At 37.3% G+C, this 18,381-nt stretch overlaps 1 protein-coding gene across 1 annotated transcript in view; it reads left to right on the forward strand.

Moving 5' to 3' along the window:
• The first annotated feature begins 11,752 nt into the window (after nt 1-11,752).
• Nucleotides 11,753-18,381, forward strand: part of SRFBP1 (serum response factor binding protein 1) — a 63,642-nt gene continuing 57,013 nt past the window's right edge. Inside the window, exon 1 of the mRNA XM_004042403.5 lies at nt 11,753-11,996. Within this exon, the coding sequence (XP_004042451.3) occupies nt 11,961-11,996 (36 nt within the window). The 5' untranslated portion in view covers nt 11,753-11,960. The remainder of the gene's footprint in view (nt 11,997-18,381) is intronic.

An 18,381-nucleotide genomic window follows, 5' to 3' on the forward strand; every position in this document is an offset into this window, starting at 1 on the left:
TTCAATGCACACAATCCAGAGTAGCTCTTAGATGTGTCAGAAAAACAAAAAGAAAGGCTGGAATTTTATTGAGAAAAAGAGAAAAGTTATGTACGTTGTTTTGAAAGAAAGTTCATTGGCACTAGCAGTGTTGAGCTGAGTAAGCGTAGGAGCTTCTGAGCTCTAAGCAGTAAGTGGCAGCAGTTACTATGTAAGATGTAATCTTAAAATGATGATTTTTCTCTTGAATTGCAAAAATAGTTCCCGGAAGGGATTTGGGTGTCCTTCCCCATGGCTTCCCAATTCCATTTTAGTTGGGTATGACAGGAATGTCTCCATTTTGAATAATTAACTTTCACAATATCATTCACTTTACTTTCTTTCAAACTTCTATCTTTAAGTATAATGCAGCAAAATTTCCTTTAGAGATTACTCAATCATTTACAGATCCATAAATTTCCAGGTATTCTGAAACCTACTTCTATCAGTCTATTAAGATTCACGTATTTTGTTTTTTGCCTTAAAACACCTTACTTCAGTTTTTTCAAATGTTTAATAACTTAAGAAAACTATCATTTTTTAGGAGGGACGTGTGTAGAAAATCTATTTAAGAAATTAAAAAGGTTTTCATTGCTAGGCCTAACAATGTTTTTGGAGATTTTAGGGGTTTATGAAAAATCCTTTGGAAGCTTTACTCTATTTGTGAAATAGTGTGTCTTCTACTACCTACTTTTATCTAACTAATTTCCTCCAGTGGAAACTTTCTCTTCCTATTCTTCAGCTTCCTATTAAAGTGCTTCCTTCCTTGAAAACGAAACTCAAATTCCACCTCTTGTAGGAAGCATTCTCGTCAAACTGCTTGTTCACTGCCCTGTTAGACTCCAGTAGTGCCTCACACTCTTACTACAGTACTTAATGTAGTCTATCTTGGTATTAGAATCATTTAAGTTACTACTCTGTAAGTCCATGGTGGACATAGACAATGTCTTCATCATTTTTGTATCTCCTACTGAACCTAGTACAATACTTTGCAAAACAGACACTCAAAAACGTTTATTAAAATGAATCAAAGCCAATCACTATGTTGAAAAGAATCTGAACTGGGTTTTAATAATGTTTTCTGAACTTAACTTTAAATTATTACAGGCTTTGTTGCAATAATCTTGAGCCTATCTTGGGCTAATTGGCAAATAATTAAAAGAAGTAAATTGTATATGTGAAGGAATGTATAGTTTATAAATCATATTACCTCATTAATTATTGATATTAATTAATAAATAATTAGATGAATGGGAATTAATGACATGGCTACAAACTATTAATGTAATTTTACATTCATATCATAGAGCTGTTATAAAATTGCTACCAGTGATTTTATGTCAAAAGACTTGGACTGCCTCCTTATTACCTCTATGACCTTAGGTATATTTGTTATTCATAAGACATGAATCCCTCATATGTACCATGCCTATCTCACAAAGTTACTGTTAAGATCAAATGAAATAATAAAAATAACAGTAAATTATTTAGAGGTAAATATTCATCAAGAACTCTATACTGTGTTTTCATTTAAACATCACAACAATCCTGTGAGATAGATTATCACTCCTATTTTCACAAATAAAGACGCCTTGGCACAGAGATCTTACATAATTTCCCCAAGATCATATAGCTATTAAGAGGTAGAATTAGAATTTAATATCAGATAGTCTGATTCCAGAGCCAAAGCTCTTAGCCAAAATGTTAAATTGCTAAGTACATGTTAGCTCTATCACTTTGAATTTTATAAAACTTGGCTTCATGACATTAACTAGCTACTGAAATTTTTAAGATATAAAATTTCTAGAATAAAACTTTCTTAGATTTCCTAGAGACATAAAGTAACAAATCTAATCAAAATGCTCCATAAAAATTAAAATGCAATTTATGCCAGAAATATGTTAGAAGATTGATTTAGTAAAGCTATTAGCTCAGTGACTTCTGAACTACCTGCCTCTTATACAGTAGCTGTTTACACTCTTCAGTTTGTTATATATTTTTTAAAAACAGAATCTTAAATGAATCCATTAATGTTTCACTTAGACACTTTATTATTGTTTAGTGACTTGCTTAAAATCAAAGTTTGAAACCTTAAGGTGTTAATACTAAGCATTAAATAAATACAAGACCTGGTATATCCATCTATTTTCTTTCTAATTCAGAAAATGCTATCACATATCGTATTTAGATTGCTTTCCTCAACATCTGCAATTTGGATTACAATGTGCAATTTGGAGAACAACACTGCCACCCAGGGGATAGAGGACTGAAAGTGCAGAGTCAAAATAAAATTTTAGAGCAGTGGTACTGGATTGTGGATCAAACACTCAGTTGTGTTGCAATCTGTTGTGAGCTGAATTACCAACACTAGTTCACATGCTAAAGGTTGTAAACAATATGCTATAAAAAAGATAGGATTCTCAATAATAACTTCTCTTTTATCTATTCATTTAAGTAAAAGAAAAAAATATAGAGCTACATCTACTTTCTTAGCAATGGCCCATAAGTTTCTGACAGCTGCGATACAATTAGAACACATATGGGGAAAATGCCTTAAAAAGAAAAACAACATATCAAAGCAATTAAGGCCTCTAGTAAAGTAGAAAAAAATACCTGAATTTGATTAAATTATTCACCATGAAAAACACCAAATATCATTTTAAGTTGTGAAATGTTAAAGCTCTTCCCATTAAAGTCAGGAAAAAGTAAGGGATATTCACTATCACTGTTATTACTTACACTGTTAATATATTTGTTTGGAAATTCTAATAAATATAATCATCCAAAACAAAATAATTGTTATAAATACTGAAAGAGGTAACTATCTTTCTAATAATATGATTGCAAACTTAAAAATCCTTCTCACTTCCAAAAAATACTTGAAAAGTGATTGGATAACATACACAAAAAAATTCATGATTTATAGTTTGTATCTATATTGGCAATAACCAGCTAAAGTATATGGAAATGAGAGAACATATTCCTTTCACAATTGCAACAACAACTATGAGACTATGTTTTAAATTTTATTCAGTTTAAAAGTGAATAACACATGGTGCAAAATTTATAAGATACAAAAGGAAACATGGTAGAATTTACCTACATTTACCCAGCTCCTGACTTCCCCTATGAAGAACAAAGATACTATACAAACAAGTAATTGTGGTTTGTGTGTGTGTGTGTGTGTACACATATCTCCCTCCTAACACACACAAACAATAGCATACTATTGTGTAGTGATACTTGATTTATTCATTATGCAATATATCATGAAAAGCCTTTCATTCCAATAAAGAGCTGATTATTCTTTTTAATGGATTATTAGTCAGTTACAGGTTGATGGACAAGTTCCCTCCAATCTTCTATTATTACAAACACTTATATACTGAATAGCTTTTTACATGCATCAATAATTTGTACCAATGTAATGTTACTATATTTTTCTAGAAGTAGAATTGCTAGTCCAAGGGTAAATGTATTTATTTAAGAGCTTTATTGAGCTTTAATTGACACACAATTTACTGCATATATGTATATATATACAAAGTATACACTTTGATAAGTTTTGACATACGTATCAACTGTTACACCATCACAAATTGATATGATGAACATATCAATTACCGTCCAAAACTTCCTCATGACCATCTGCAATTTTTTTTCTGGCATCCTTCTATCCCCTCTCTCTCACTTCTGCAGGCAACCATTGATCTATTTTTGTAACTATACATTAGTTTGCATTTCCTAGAATTTTATATGAATGAAATAATACAGTATGTACTCTTTTTGTCTTGATTCTGCCACCCAGCATAATTATTTTAAAATTCATCCATGTTATAGTGTGTGCCATTGCTTTCTTTCACTGAATGATGTTCGTGTGTGTGCATGTGTGTGTATGTGTATATGTATCATAGTTTATTCATTTGCCTGTTGAATAAAGTTTTGTATTGTTTTTATCATTTGGCTATTAAAATTAAAACTTCTGTGAACATTTAAGCACAAGATTCTGTATGTACACGTACTTCCATTTCTCTATTAATCTAGAAGAGAAGGCCTAGGTCATATACTAGAAACTTCTTAAGAAACTCTAAATTGTACCACGTTACATTCCCACTAGTGATGTTTGAGAGTTCCAGGTACTCGACATCGTACTTGGTATGATCAGACTTTTTATTTTAGCCATTCTAATAGGTATAGAAAGAAATCATATTGTGGTTTTAATTTGCATTTCCCTGATGTCTAACTGTGTCCGGAATTTTTTGTATTTTTAGTAGAGATGGGGTTTCACCGTGTTAGCCAGGATGGTCTCTATCTCCTTACCTCGTGATCCGTCCGCCTCGGCCTCCCAAAGTGCTGGGATTACAGGAGTGAGCCACTGCGCCCTGACCCGCAGGGAGGAGGCTGAGGCCTGGCGAGAATTCCAGCGCCGCGCGGGCGGGCCGGCAGTGCTGGGGCACCGGGGCGCACCCTCCGCAGCTGCTGGCCCGGGTGCTAAGCCCTTGGCTGCCCGGGACCAGCGGCGCCAGCGCGGGCGCCGGCCGGCCGCTCCAAGTGTGAGGCCCGCCAAGCCTGCGCCCACCCGGAACTAGCGCTGGGCCGCGAGCGCTGTGCGCAGCCTCGGTTCCCGCCCGCGCCTCTCCTTCCACACCTCCACGCAAGCAGAGGAAGCCTGCTCCGGCCTCCGGCAGCCCAGAGAGGGACTCCCACAGTGCAGCGGCTGGGCTGAAGACCTCCTCAAGTGCGGCCAGAGTGAGCGCGGAGGCCGAGCGAGGGCTGCCAGCACGTTGTCACCTCTCATAAAGATGCTGAACATATTTTCATGTGCTTATTTGCTATTCACATATCTTTTAAGAGTGAAATATCTGTTCAAATATTTTGCCTGTTTTCTTAACTTTTGTGTTTGGAGAGTTCTTTATATAGTCAAGGTTAAAGTGCTTTATAAAATATGTAATTTTCAAAATTTTTCTCTCCATGTGTGGTTTCTCTTTTGGCTATCCTCCCAGTGTCTTTTGAAGAGTAGAAGTTCTATTGTTGATTCAGTCCAATTTTTAATGTATTTTTAGATGGATTCTGCTTTTTGTCTAATATCCTAGAAACTTTCGCCTAACCCAGGGTCACAATATTTTTTTCAATTGAAAAGATTTTTTTCTTAATTTTTTGTATTGTTAATTTTTATGGATACATAGTAGGTGTATATATTGATGGGGTACATGAGATATCTTGATGCAGGTATACAATGTGTAATAATCACATCAGGGTAAATGGGGTATCCATCACCTCCAGCATTTATTATTTCTTTGTTTTATGAATGTTCCAATTATACTCTTTTAGTTATTTTTAAATGCACAATAAATTATTCTTGACCGTAGTCACCCTGTTGTGCTATCATATACTAGATCACATTCATTCTATCTACCTATATTTTTGTACCCATTAACCACCCCACTTCCCCCATCCACTACCCTTCTCAGCCTCTGGTAACCATCATTCTATTCTCTATCTTCATGAGTTCAATTGTTTTAATTTTTAGCTCCCACAAGTAACTGAGGACATGTGAACTTTGTTTTTTCTATGCCTGGCTTATTTCACTTAACATCATGTCCTACATTTCCTTCCATGTTACTGAAGGTAACAGGATCTCATTTTTATGGCTGAATGTATTTCATTGCATGTATGCATCACATTTTCTTTATCCATTTATCTGTTGATGAACATTAGGTTGATTCCAAATCTTGGCTATTGTGAATAGCGCTACAATAAATAGGGAAGTGCAGGCATCTCTCTGATAGTCTGATTTCCTTTCTTTTGAGTATATACCTAGCAGTGTGATTGCTGTAACATATGGTAGTTCTATTGTTAGTTTTTTGAGGAACCTCCATACTGTTCTCCATAGTTGATGTACTAATTTACATTCCCACCAACAGTGTGCAGGGGTTTCCTTTTCTTCCCATTCTCACCAGCATTAGGTATTGCCTGTCTTCTGGATAAAAATCATTGTAACTGGAATGAGAAGACATCTCATTGTAGTTTTCATTTGCATTTCTCTGACGATCAAGATATTGAGCATCTTATACTTGTTTGCCATTTTTATGTCTTTTTTGAGAAATATCTGTTCAGATATTTTGCTCATTTTTAAATCAGATTATTAGATTTTTTCTACTAAGTTGTTGGGGCTTCTTATATAGTCTGATTATTAATCCTTTGTCAGATGAATAGTTCCCAAATATTTTCTCCCATTCTGTGAGTTTTCTTTTCACTGTGTTGATTGTTTCCTTTGTTGTGTGGAAGCGTTTTAACTTGATGTGATCCCATTTGTCCGCTTTTGCTTTGGTTGACTGTGCTTGTTGACTATTACTCAATAAATCGTTCAGACCAATGTCCTGGAGAGCTTTCCCAAAGTTTTCTTTTAATAGTTTCATAGATTCAGGTCTTAGATTTAAGTCTTTAATCCATTTTTATTTGATTTTTATATATGGTGAGAGAGGGGGGTCTAGTTTCATTATTCTGCATATAAATATCCAGTTTCCCAGCACATTTATTCAAGAAAATGTCCTTTTCCTAATGCATGTGCTTGGCACCTTTGTAAAAATTGAGTTCACTGTAAATGTGTGAATTACTTCTGGGTTCTCTACTCTATTCCATTGGTCTGTGTGTCTATTTCTGTGGCAGTACCGTGTTATTTTGCTTTCTATCGCTCTGTAGAATAATTTGAAGCCAGATAATGTGATTCCTCCAGTTTTGGTCTTTTGCTTAGGCTAGCTATGGCTATTCTGGGTCTTTTGTGGTTCCATATAAATTTTAGGATGTTTTTTCCATTTCTGTGAAAAATGTCATTGATATTTGGTAGGATTGCATTGGATCTGTAGGTTGCTTTGGGTAGTATGGACATTTAAAAAATATTGATACTTCCAATTCATAAACATGGAATATCTTTCCATTTTTGTGTGTGTCCTCTTCAATTTCTTGCATCATAGTTTTTTTTGCATTATAGTTTTCACTGTAGAGATCTTTCACTTCTTTGGTTAAGTTTATACCTAGGTATTTAATTTTATTTGTAGCTATTATAAGTGGGATTACTTTCTTGATTTTTCACATGGTTCACTGAACACAGAAATGCTGCTGATTTTTGTATGCTGATTTTGTATCCTGCAACTTTAATCAATTTATCAGTTCTAATAGCTTTTTGGTGGAGATGTTGTTTTTTCAAATATAAGATCATATAATCTGCAAAACTAGGATAATTTTACTTTCTTTCCAATTTAGATGCTCTTTATTTCTTTCTCTTGTCTGATTGCTCTAGCTAAGACTTTCATCACTATGTTTAATAACAGTGGTTAAAGTGAGCATCCTTGTCTTGTTCTAGATCTTAGCAGAAAGGCTTTCAGGTTTTCACCAATCATGATACTGTTTCTGTCATATGCGGCTTTAATTATGTTGAGATATGTTCTTTGTATACTCTGTTGAGTTTTTCTTGTGAAGGAATGTTAAATTTTATCAAATGTTTCCTCAGCATCAGTTAAAATTATCATATTTTTGTCATTTATTCTGTTGATATGATGTGTCATATCAATTGATTTGCATATGGTGAACCATCCTTGCATCCCAGGGATAAATCTCACTTTGTCACGATGGATGATGTTTTAATGTGTTGTTGAATTCAGTTTACTAGTGTTTTGTTGAGAATTTTTGCATCAATGTTCATCAGAGATATTGGTGTGTAGTTTTCTTTTCTAGATGTGTCTTTGCCTTTAGTATTAGGGTAATACTGGCTTCCTAGAATGACTTTGGAAGTATTCTCTTCTTTATTTCTCAGAATAGTTTCAGCTGGGCTGTTCTTAGTTCTTTAAGTGCACAGTAAAATTCAGCAGTGAAGCCGTCAAGCCCCAGGCTTTTCTTTGCTGGAAAACTTTTTATTAAGGCTTCTATTTTATCACTTATTGGTTTATTCAGGTTTTGGGTTTCTTCATGGTTCAATCTTGGTACATTGTATGTGTCTAGGAATTTATCCTTTCTTCAAAGTTTTCCAATTTGTTAGCATGTAGTTGCTCACAGTACAAAGTTTTTGTCCTGTGATTTCTTCTTGAAGTTTTATAGGTTTTACATTTAGATATAAACTCAACCATTTTGAGTTGTTTTTCTAGGTGGTGTTACATGTGGGTGAAAGTGGTGTGTGTGAACGTGTGTGTGTTCCATATAGATATCCAATAATTCAGGCACAATTTGTTGAGAAAACTAACTTTTCCTCACAGAATTGCCTTTGAAACTTTCTCAAAAATCATTTGTTCATATATGTGTGAGTATGCGTTTCTTAATTCTGTTTGCTAAACATCCATATTTAGTTGTAATCTAGAATTGTATGAATAAAACTTAAGAAAAGTGCAAAATGAGAATAATGGCAGTAATCCAGCATGTTAGATAAGAGATTACTTTGACATAATCACAGAAGATTTCTCAAGGAAAGTGGGTGTTGTGAAATTAATTGTTTTCCCTGCCCTTCAAATTCATATGTTGAAGACCTAACCCCCAATATGATGCTATTCAGAGATAAAAATCTGTAGGGATGTAATTAAGTTTAAATAAGGTCATAATGGTAGGACTCTAATCCAATAGGATTGGTGCCACTATAAGAAGAGGAAAACACCAGAGAGCTCTCTCTCCACATGTGCACAGCAGAAAGGTTACATGGGGTTGTGGCCACAAAAAGGTGGCTATCTGCAAACAAAGAAGAGAGCTCTTACCAGAAACTAATCCTGATGGTACCTTGATCTTGGACTTCAAGTATCCTAAATAAATTTGTGTTGTGTAAGTTATCCAGATTGCAGTATTTTATTATGGCACCCCAAACCAACTAACACAGTGGGACTAACACAAGTTCCTCTTGAGGAACTTGACACTGAAAAACTTGAGTCTCTATTGAATATGTTTGTGGACCCTTAGTTCCACTAATTGGAGCACTGTAATAAAAAGAAAAAAGTCTCAAACTAGTTGCTTTTGATTATTATAGCTTTGTCATTTCCTACATCTGACAGCATGTAATTGATCCAGGTCAGCCCTCCATGAATAAAATAGGGAGACAGTTTGCTTTCTAGAGAAACTTTCAACCTAATTATCACAAATACATTATTATTACTGGATAAATTGGGCATTGCTTAATGAAAGCCAGTTAATAGAACTACCTTTGTTATCAAACAAAATAATTTTTGAGATTGTGGCATCAAAAGAGGTAGGAAGATTGACTTGGAGGTGATATATCTGGAACAAATGATTTCACATTAATATTGTGAAAATGGAACAATACTAGTCTCTTTAAAAACAAGAGTATCTAAGGTTGTTGAGAGCTTTTAATATAAAAGAATAACCAGTACACCAATAATTTCAAATTAAAGTAGACTATCATAAATACTATAAGTATGACCCACTGGTAGACTATCATAAATACTATAAATATGACCCACTGGTGAGCAAAATTAAACTTATCTTTGGGGATGTGGAAATAATTATTAAAAGAGATGGATGGAATTTGACCTGGTCTTGAGAAATAGCACTTGAGCAAGCAGATGTAGCAGAGGAAGCATCATAGCTAAGGGAGACAGCATGGGCTAAGGAGGAAAACAACTAAGCAAGTGCTGATCCTGAGGAGACTGGTGGTTTAAGAACTGACATTTTAGGGAGCAAAAGAAGTAGTCAAGAGAAAACACTGCAAAGCTGTTCAGAGTTACAGGCAAATTTTGTATTAGTAATACATTTTCTGAAGCATTGTGGGATCATAATAACTCCTTTCTCCCAAATTCGAAGACAGATTTTCAATAAAGCTCTCTATTTATCTTGATTATTTGACATTCCTTCGTATGTATTTATATGCAAAGTGTACACTACCCACCTGGAGCTGAAAAAGCTCCTACACTCCAGGAGTTCAGCTTTAATGACAGAAGGTAGACAAAGGAAACAATTACAATTCAGCGTACTATTTAGTAGTGGCAAATCTACCTTCATGTAACACTGGTCCAACAGGAAGTCATCTGTTAAATCCATCTGTGTCCAAATAATGCACCAAACTAAAAGAATACCAATTTCTTTTACCAAGTCAGAGCTATTCTAAGTGGAGTTCAGTTTTATGAGATAACAGCATGGGTTCTGGACAAGGCTGGTTTCTTGGGCAAAGGCTCAGAAGTGGGCCTTGGTTAACTAAGCTTTGGGCACAGTCTTGAAATTATTAGTGATTTCATTTTGGAATTTGAGTTTTGTAAGTGAAGTCTAGTGGGATAATGGAACATGTGCCAAGGCCTTGTTGTCTCAGGTCATGTGTGGTCCTGTCCCCAACAGCTCCTCAGGTGGATTCTCTGGTTTCCTGCTCTCCTGTCTCCATCCAGCAACTGCTGCCACCTTGCTCCAGTGTATACACTCCTACCTGAGTCTTGGGGCAGGGGTCTCAGGCACCTTTGAGGGTCTGCCCTGACAACCTAATGTCTCTGTGCTTTAGGGAGCATCGTATTAAATAGCAAATTAACAAACACCACGAAGAGTCAAGAGACGCTATGGAAGAAACTTTTTTTTTTTTTTTTTGAGACGAAGTTTCACTCTTGTTGCCCAGTCTGGAGTGATCTTGGCTAACGGCAACCTGCGCCTCCCAGGTTCAAGTGATTCTCCTGCCTCAGCCTCCCGAGTAGCTGGGATTACAAGCATGCGTCACCATGCTCGGCTAATTTTGTATTTTTAGTAGAGACGGGGTTTCTCCATGTTGGTCAGCCTGGTCTCGAACTCCCGACCTCAGGTGATCCGCCCACCTAGGCTTCCCAAAGTGCTGGGATTACAGGCGTGAGCCACCACCCTCCGCTGGAAGAAACGTTTTTCCTGCATTTTGAATAAAGGGGCCTGGATTTTCATTTTGCACTGTACCCCAGGTATTATGTAGCTGGACTTGAAGTCCTGTAGCAGTGGACAGTCCCAGGCAGAGCAGAGTAGGGTGGCTCACTCCTGTAGTCCTAGTTATTTGGAAGGCTGAGGTGAGAGGATGGCTTGAGCCCAGGAGTTTGAGGCTGCAGTGAGCTATGACTGTGCCACTGCACACCAGCCTGGGTGACAAAGAGAGACTGGGTCTCTAACAAAATAATATTAATAAAAGGATAATAATTTCTATCTTGTTGGATTTCTGTGGAGATTTGGAGCTAATTTATGTAAAGCTCTTGGACCACCATTTGACACATTTTAATGGTCAATACTAGAAGGTGTTGACAATTATACATTACCTAATTCAAACACACTCCCTTATGTCTCCTATGCCTGCCGGCTAATAAACAGCCATTCCCACAGGCAGTACCAAATGTGTATCCTGGTTTTGCTTCAAATGTTCATTCCCTAAATTTAAACCCTTCTATAGTGTGCAAGAAAAAAATGTCCGCACCTCAGCTATAATGTGAGGTTGGAACAAAAAACTGCGAGGATTTAAAAACGTGTGCTTGTTAGAAAAGCAGAAATCTTCACAAACACTAGATTTAAAAAAAATGGAAGCAAAAAATCGTTCATTCAAGTGATCATTTCAGAAGAGCTCTTTCACCGCCGTTCAGCGCCCCCCTAGCCATTAGAGAGAAAAACCAAGGCCGGTACAATGCCAGCGCAGTGTACCAAGGGAACACACACACACACACACACAAACAAAAACCGAATCGTGAAATACTAGACGTTGCCCAGCTACCAGCCCCCGTCTGGTTTCCATAGGAACGCGCAATTCCGTTGCGTAGCCCTCTGCGCCGGTAGTTGTTCTATCTCAGTTCCGGTTTTCCCTTCCAAGCGTCAATGTTTCTTGTTCCCAGGCGGCCCCTAGAGCAGAAGGCGGATGAGTTTTGGACAGAAGAGGCTTCCGTTGAGGGGCGTGGCGACGCAGCCGCGGTCTGAGACAGCCGGTTCACGTGCAGGCAGCGGCGGATCATATTCCTTCATCTACCATGGCTCAGCCGGGAACTCTGAACCTCAATAACGAGGTGAGCGCTGAGGAACCTATGGGGCTGACTTTAAGGGTCCTCAAAACCAGCTCTTTTGAGACGCGTGGTCGGAGGCGGGCATAGAGGGTGCGGTTGGAGGAACTTTCGTGGTGGGCCCAGGCGGGTTTCCCGCAACTTGGAGTTTGGCAACCGGTAATTTCCCTTTTCGGTCTCCAGGTGACTGAAGTGAGAGACATGTGTCAGGCCCCACGAATTTATGTCTGTGGGACTTTGGGAAGACCCTTTAGCCTGTATGTTCAGTATTCTCGTCTGTAAAACGGAACTCAAGATAGTTCGTCCCAGGGTTGTGAGATTAACTGAGATACGTAAAGTATTTGCAAGTGCCTGACCCTTAATAAACTTTCAGTACACATTACCTGCTCTTTATAGCCTGTCGAAATGAAAGAGAGAAAGTAAGAGCTGTAGCTTCTAAGAAATTGGTGGTCTTGAATGAGACTGTATACTCAGTACTTCGTTTCCTCTTCCAGTTAGTGTCCTATTTCTTTGCTTCCGTTTACAGCAGAACTTCAATAAAGAGCTGTTTATACTTGCTATCCCCAATTCTTTTTTCTGCTTTTTCAGTCCATTCTCATTAGACATTTGTTCTCACCACCGTCACTTCCATAGTGTGCGGTGTCGACAAAATACCATTTCTACCACTTATCCCCCTCTGGTTTCTGCTTCTATTCAACAAAGTAATGTCATCCAAAGTCTTAAAGTAAGCTGGAAACATAAGGATCGAGTAAGGACCTCACAGTTAGATACAGAAAGGAAATTCTTTATCCCGTTTATGAGCAAGTCACTGTTTAGATTACACACAGTAGTGTAAGGGATATTTCATATTTTCTAGTAACCTATACTCAAGTAAGAGAGCTAAGCAACACTCACCTGTGTTACAGAACAATGTGTGAAGAATGCCCCCAAAACCTAGTAATGCAGAAAAGTTTCCAAAGGCGGCAAAATGAAGTGGGTGATATTTGTCCTTGGTCTTTAAGGATCTTGCACAGGAATTGCAGTCAGTGATTCAGGAAAGGGGAAGAAGTCATTCCAAGCAGAGGGACTGGTATAAGCAGGAAAGGGCTAGTAGCAGAAGAACCCATGGGTAATACAGGGATCGGTAACTCTTCACTGATGGGAACTTGTGAGATGAAGAAGGAAATAAAACTGAAATATATTCTCTGCTGCCAGATTAACGAGTCAGGATTTCAGTTGACAGTGGAGTACAGGATATGCTGAAGAGGGAAGCTGAAAGCAGTTACTATTTACTCATAAACATACATTAAGCTTATGCTTTGTGCCAGAAAGCGTTTGGTGGTCTATTTTGCATTAAGTTACCTGTGATGTGTGAAAGATCAGAGTAATGTCCCTGGGATTTCAACCCCAGGGAGCTTCATATCAAATTTTGTAATGACTTTGATGATGGAAATGACAGGGGATGAGTCATTAAAGACTCTTTTAACACTTAGCTAACTTTTGTTCTTCTTCAAAACAGTTAAAATTTGACCTGTAGGAAACCTTCATTAACTCCTCTCGGTCTGGGTTAGGTGTCTATTCTTTGTGCACTCAGATTGCTTTCTCCTCTGGAAACACTTACGTAACTGTTTCTGTCTTCCTGTGTTTATGTGTCTATCATGTGTAGCACATATGTTTACTAGGTGATTAAATGAATTTATGAAAGCAGGAACTACACACATCCACCACTGAAGTCTAGTGTGTTCTAATGTGAAGGAGATAAAAAGGACAGAAAAAAGTGGAGATGATGGAGGATATTATAATTTGAAATTAGTGGGAAAAAAAAATCCACAAAAGGAAAGAGAGATTTATCTACATAAAAATTGAATAACCTACCAAAGAAAAGAAAAATGACAACCAACTAGAAAAAAAAAATACAGCAAATATGACAAAGGGCTAATGCCCTTAATAGGAAATACCTCATAGAAATTAAAAGAAACCATCTCAGAAAATAGGCAGAAGAAATGAATTAATTTCTTCAAGGAGGAAATGTATCTGAAAAATAATTTGAATTCGCTTTCAATCTTTTCACTTCTTTTCCATCACCACTAGAATCCTGGTACAGCTACTGTACTAGCTTCCCAACTACTTACATTGACTCTTCTCAAACTTTAATCTTTTTTTTTTATATGTATACTTTAAGTTCTGGGGTACATGTGCAGAACATGCAAGTTTGTTACATAGGTATACATGTGCCATTGTGGTTTACTGCACCCATTAACCTGTCGTCTACATTAGGTATTTCTCCTAATGCTATCCCTCCCCCTTTCCCCCCACCCGACAGGCCTTGGTGTGTGATGTTCCCTTCCCTGTGTCCATGTGTTCTCATTGTTCAACTCCCAACTTATGAGTGAGAACATGCAGTGTTTGGTTTTCTGTTCTTGTGTTGCTTTGCAGAGAATGATGGTTTCCAGCATCATCCATGTCCCTGCAAAGGACATGAACTCATCATTTTTTATGGCTGCATAGTATTCCATGGTGTATATGTGCCACATTTTCATCATCCAGTCTATCATTGATGGGCATTTGGGTTGGTTCAAAGTCTTTGCTGTTGTAAACAGTGCCACAATAAACATACATGTGCATGTGCCTTTGTAGTAGAATGATTTATAATCCTTGGGTATATAGCCAATAATGGGATTGCTGGGTCAAATGGTATTTCTATTGCTAGATTCTTGAGGAATCACCACACTGTCTTCCACTATGGTTGAACTAATTTACACTCCCATCAACAGTGTAAAAGCGTTCCTGTTTCTTCACATCCTCTCCAGCATCTGTTGTTTCCTGACTTTTTAATGATTGCCATTCTAACTGGCGTGAGATGGTATCTCATTGTGGTTTGGATTTGCATATCTCTAATGACCAGTGATGATGAGCATTTTTTCATATATTTGTTGGCTGCATAAATGACTTCTTTTGAGAAATGTCTGTTCATATCCTTCGCCCACTTTTTGATGGGGTTGTTTTTTTCTTGTAAATTTGTTTAAGTTCTTTGTAGGTTTTGGATATTAACCCTTTGTCCGATGGATAGATTGCAAAAATTTTCTCCCATTCTGTAGGTTGCATGTTCACTCTGATGATAGTTGCTTTTGCTGTGAAGAAGCTCTTTAGTTTAATTAGATCCCATTTGTCATTTTTGGCTTTTGTTGCCATTGCTTTTGGTGTTTTAGTCATGTAGTCTTTGTCCATGCCTATGTCCTGAATGTTATTGCCTAGGTTTTCTTCTAGGGTTTTTATGGTTTTAGGTCTGACGTTTAAGTCTTTAATCCATCTTGAGTTAATTTTTGTATAAGGTGTAAGGAAGGGGTCCAGTTTCAGTTTTCTGCATATGGCTACCCAGTTTTCCCAACACCATCTATTAAATAGTGAATCATTTCCCCATTGCTTGTTTTTGTCAGGTTTGTCAAAGATCAGATGTTTGTAGATGTGTGGTGTTGTTTCTGAGGCCTCTGTTCTGTTCCATTGGTCTATATATCTGTTTTGGTACCAGTACCATGCTGTTTTGGTTACTATAGCCTTGTATTATAGTTTGAAGTCAGGTAGCATGATGCCTCCAGCTTTGTCCCTTTTACTTAAGATTGTCTTGGCTATGCAGGCTCTTTTTTGATTCCATATGAACTTTAAAGTAGTTTTTTCCAATTCTGTGAAGAAAGTCAATGGTAGCTTGATGGGGATAGCTTTAAATCTGTAAATTACTTTGGGCAGTATGGCTGTTTTCACGATATTGATTCTTCCTATCTATGAGCATGGAATGTTTTTCCATTTGTATGTGTCCTCTCTTATTTCCTTGAGCAGTGGTTTGTAGTTCTTGAAGAGGTCCTTCACATCCCTGTAAGTTGTATTTCTAGGCATTTTATTCTCTTTGTGCGATTGTGAATCGGGAGTTCACTCATGATTTGGCTCTCTGTTTGTCTATTATTGGTGTATGGGAATGCTTGTGATTTTTGCACGTTGATTTTGTATCCTGAGACTTTGCTGAAGTTGCTTATCAGCTTAAGGAGATTTGGGGCTGAAACAATGGGGTTTTCTAGATATACAGTCATGTCATCTGCAAATAGAGACAGTTTGACTTCCTCTCTTCCTATTTGAATATGCTTTATTTCTTTCTCTTGCCTGATTACCCTGGCCAGAACTTCCAATACTAAGTATGTTGTAAAGAGATTAAGATTAAAGTTTGTTGTTATTCTTGCGAAGTAAAGTAAAAATTTATCTTTACTCTTCTAAAAAATAAACCATCACTTTTTACTCTATCTTGATGATTATTTATTGCATATTTTTGGTACTTTGAAGAGAGAATTTTTAATTGCTTTTATAGCAGCTTCCCTAACCTCCAGCACAGTACCTTGTCTACAGGTAATAAGAAGTAGGTATATAATGGGCAGATGAAAGCATGGATAGCATAACTGTCAACTAATGTTCAAATGAGAGAGAAAATCTCCTAAATGCTTTTTTTCCTCCCTTTCCATTAGAACTAGAGGAGAAATGCACAATTGAAAGCAACAGTGCCGTACATAGCATTTAGTGCGTAAATAATTTGCAAAACTAGAGCTAGATTTTCTCAAGTCATCTGTTTTCTAAAATTTAGGCAGCAGTGATATGTAAAAATCAGATTTAGGAGGTGTAGCAATCTGATGGAGTGCTTTAATTTCATAGGAAGGCCAAAGGCCTATATGTACAACTGACATTTTTTTTTTTTTTTTTTTTTTTTGAGATGGAGTCTCGCTCTGTCACCCAGGCTGGAGTGCAGTGGCAGGATCTTGGCTCACTGAAAGCTCCACCTCCTGGGTTCACGCCATTCTTCTGCCTCAGCCTCCCGACTAGCTGGGACTACAGGCGCCCACCATCACGCCCAGCTAATTTTTTTTTTGTATTTTTAGTAAAGACAGGGTTTCACCGTGTTAGCCAGGATGATCTCGATCTCCTGACCTCGTGATCCGCCTGCCTCAGCCTCCCAGAGTGCTGGGATTGCAGGCGTGAGCCACCACGCCTGGCCTATTTTATTGTTTGATAGCAAATTACCATTAAGCCCATTAGAAAATTGCTTTTCATTTCATGTAAGACAGTAAAGGTAGAAACTAAAGTGCCAAAGAACAAAATGAGTTTCCTCCACATATTGTAAAACATAAGAATGTCAAGAACCACGTTTGTATGTGCTTATGAAGTTACAAAACGCTTGTGTCATGATTAGGTGCATAGTACTTTTTAATAATTTTTTTCTGAAATATTAAATTAGGGCCTTTCCGTGAGAACCAATTTGTGTTTAGTTATTAAACTATTCTGGGAAGTTTTGCTAGGTGGCAGCATATGCCCAATAATGGTTAAATCGTAGATAATCACTAAGCACTCTAGGTATTTTAAAAAATTGTTGCTCATCAGAAATAAAAAGTAAAATCAACAATAAGTTATCATCCATATGATAAAATTAGGGTCCTCTTTATACAAAAATAATTTTGGCCAGGTGCAGTGCCTCACTCTATAATCCCAGCACTTTGGGAGGCTGAGGTCGGCAGATCACTTGAGCTCACGAGTTTGAGACCAGCCTGGGCGATGTGGTGAAACCCTGTCTCTACAAAAAATACAGAAAAATTAGCCAAACATGGTAGTACGTGCCTGTAGTCCCAGCTACTTGGGAGGCTAAGGTGGGAAGATGGCTTGAGCCCGGGACGGGGACGGAGGTTGTGATGAGTCGAGATCACACAACTGCTCTCCAGCCTGGGCAATAGAGCCAGACCTTGTTTCGAAAAAAGACAAGAAACCCAATAATTTTGTTAACTATGTATTACTTCAAACGTATGGAAAATAATGTAACAGATCTTCTTATAATCTACTTCCTATGTTTAGGAAATGTCAGTGTTTTGCTATATCTTAATGTTTAATTCCACCCATCTTCTTTTCTACCTCAGAGGTAATTATTCCTCTTGGTGTGTGTTTTTCTCTTCTGTATTTTTCACAATTTTAGTAACATACGTATCTATACCCAGTGTATAGTATTGTGTTGTATACTTTTAAACTGCATATTGTTTTACAAATTATAAATTGTAGTAGTCTCCCTTTATCCATGGGGGTTATGTTCCAAGACCCCCAGTGTATGCTTAAAACCTCAGATAGTACCAAACTCTGTCATTATTATTGTTATTATTATTTTCTGTACAGTAATGGGCAGGTAACGGATGCAGCAGAAATACCATGGATGTATGATTTACATCCCGTGTGGGATGGAGTAGTACAGTGAGAGATTTCATTATGCTACTCAGAGTGGTGCACAATTTAAAATTTATGAGTTATTTATATTTGGAATTTTGGCTAACCGCAGGTAAGTGAAACTGCTGACAACAAAATTGTTGGTAAGGGGGGCTACTGTATTTTATTCACC

This window comes from Gorilla gorilla, chromosome 4, assembly GCF_029281585.2.
Source record: "Gorilla gorilla gorilla isolate KB3781 chromosome 4, NHGRI_mGorGor1-v2.1_pri, whole genome shotgun sequence".
Taxonomy (NCBI): Eukaryota; Metazoa; Chordata; class Mammalia; order Primates; family Hominidae; genus Gorilla; species Gorilla gorilla.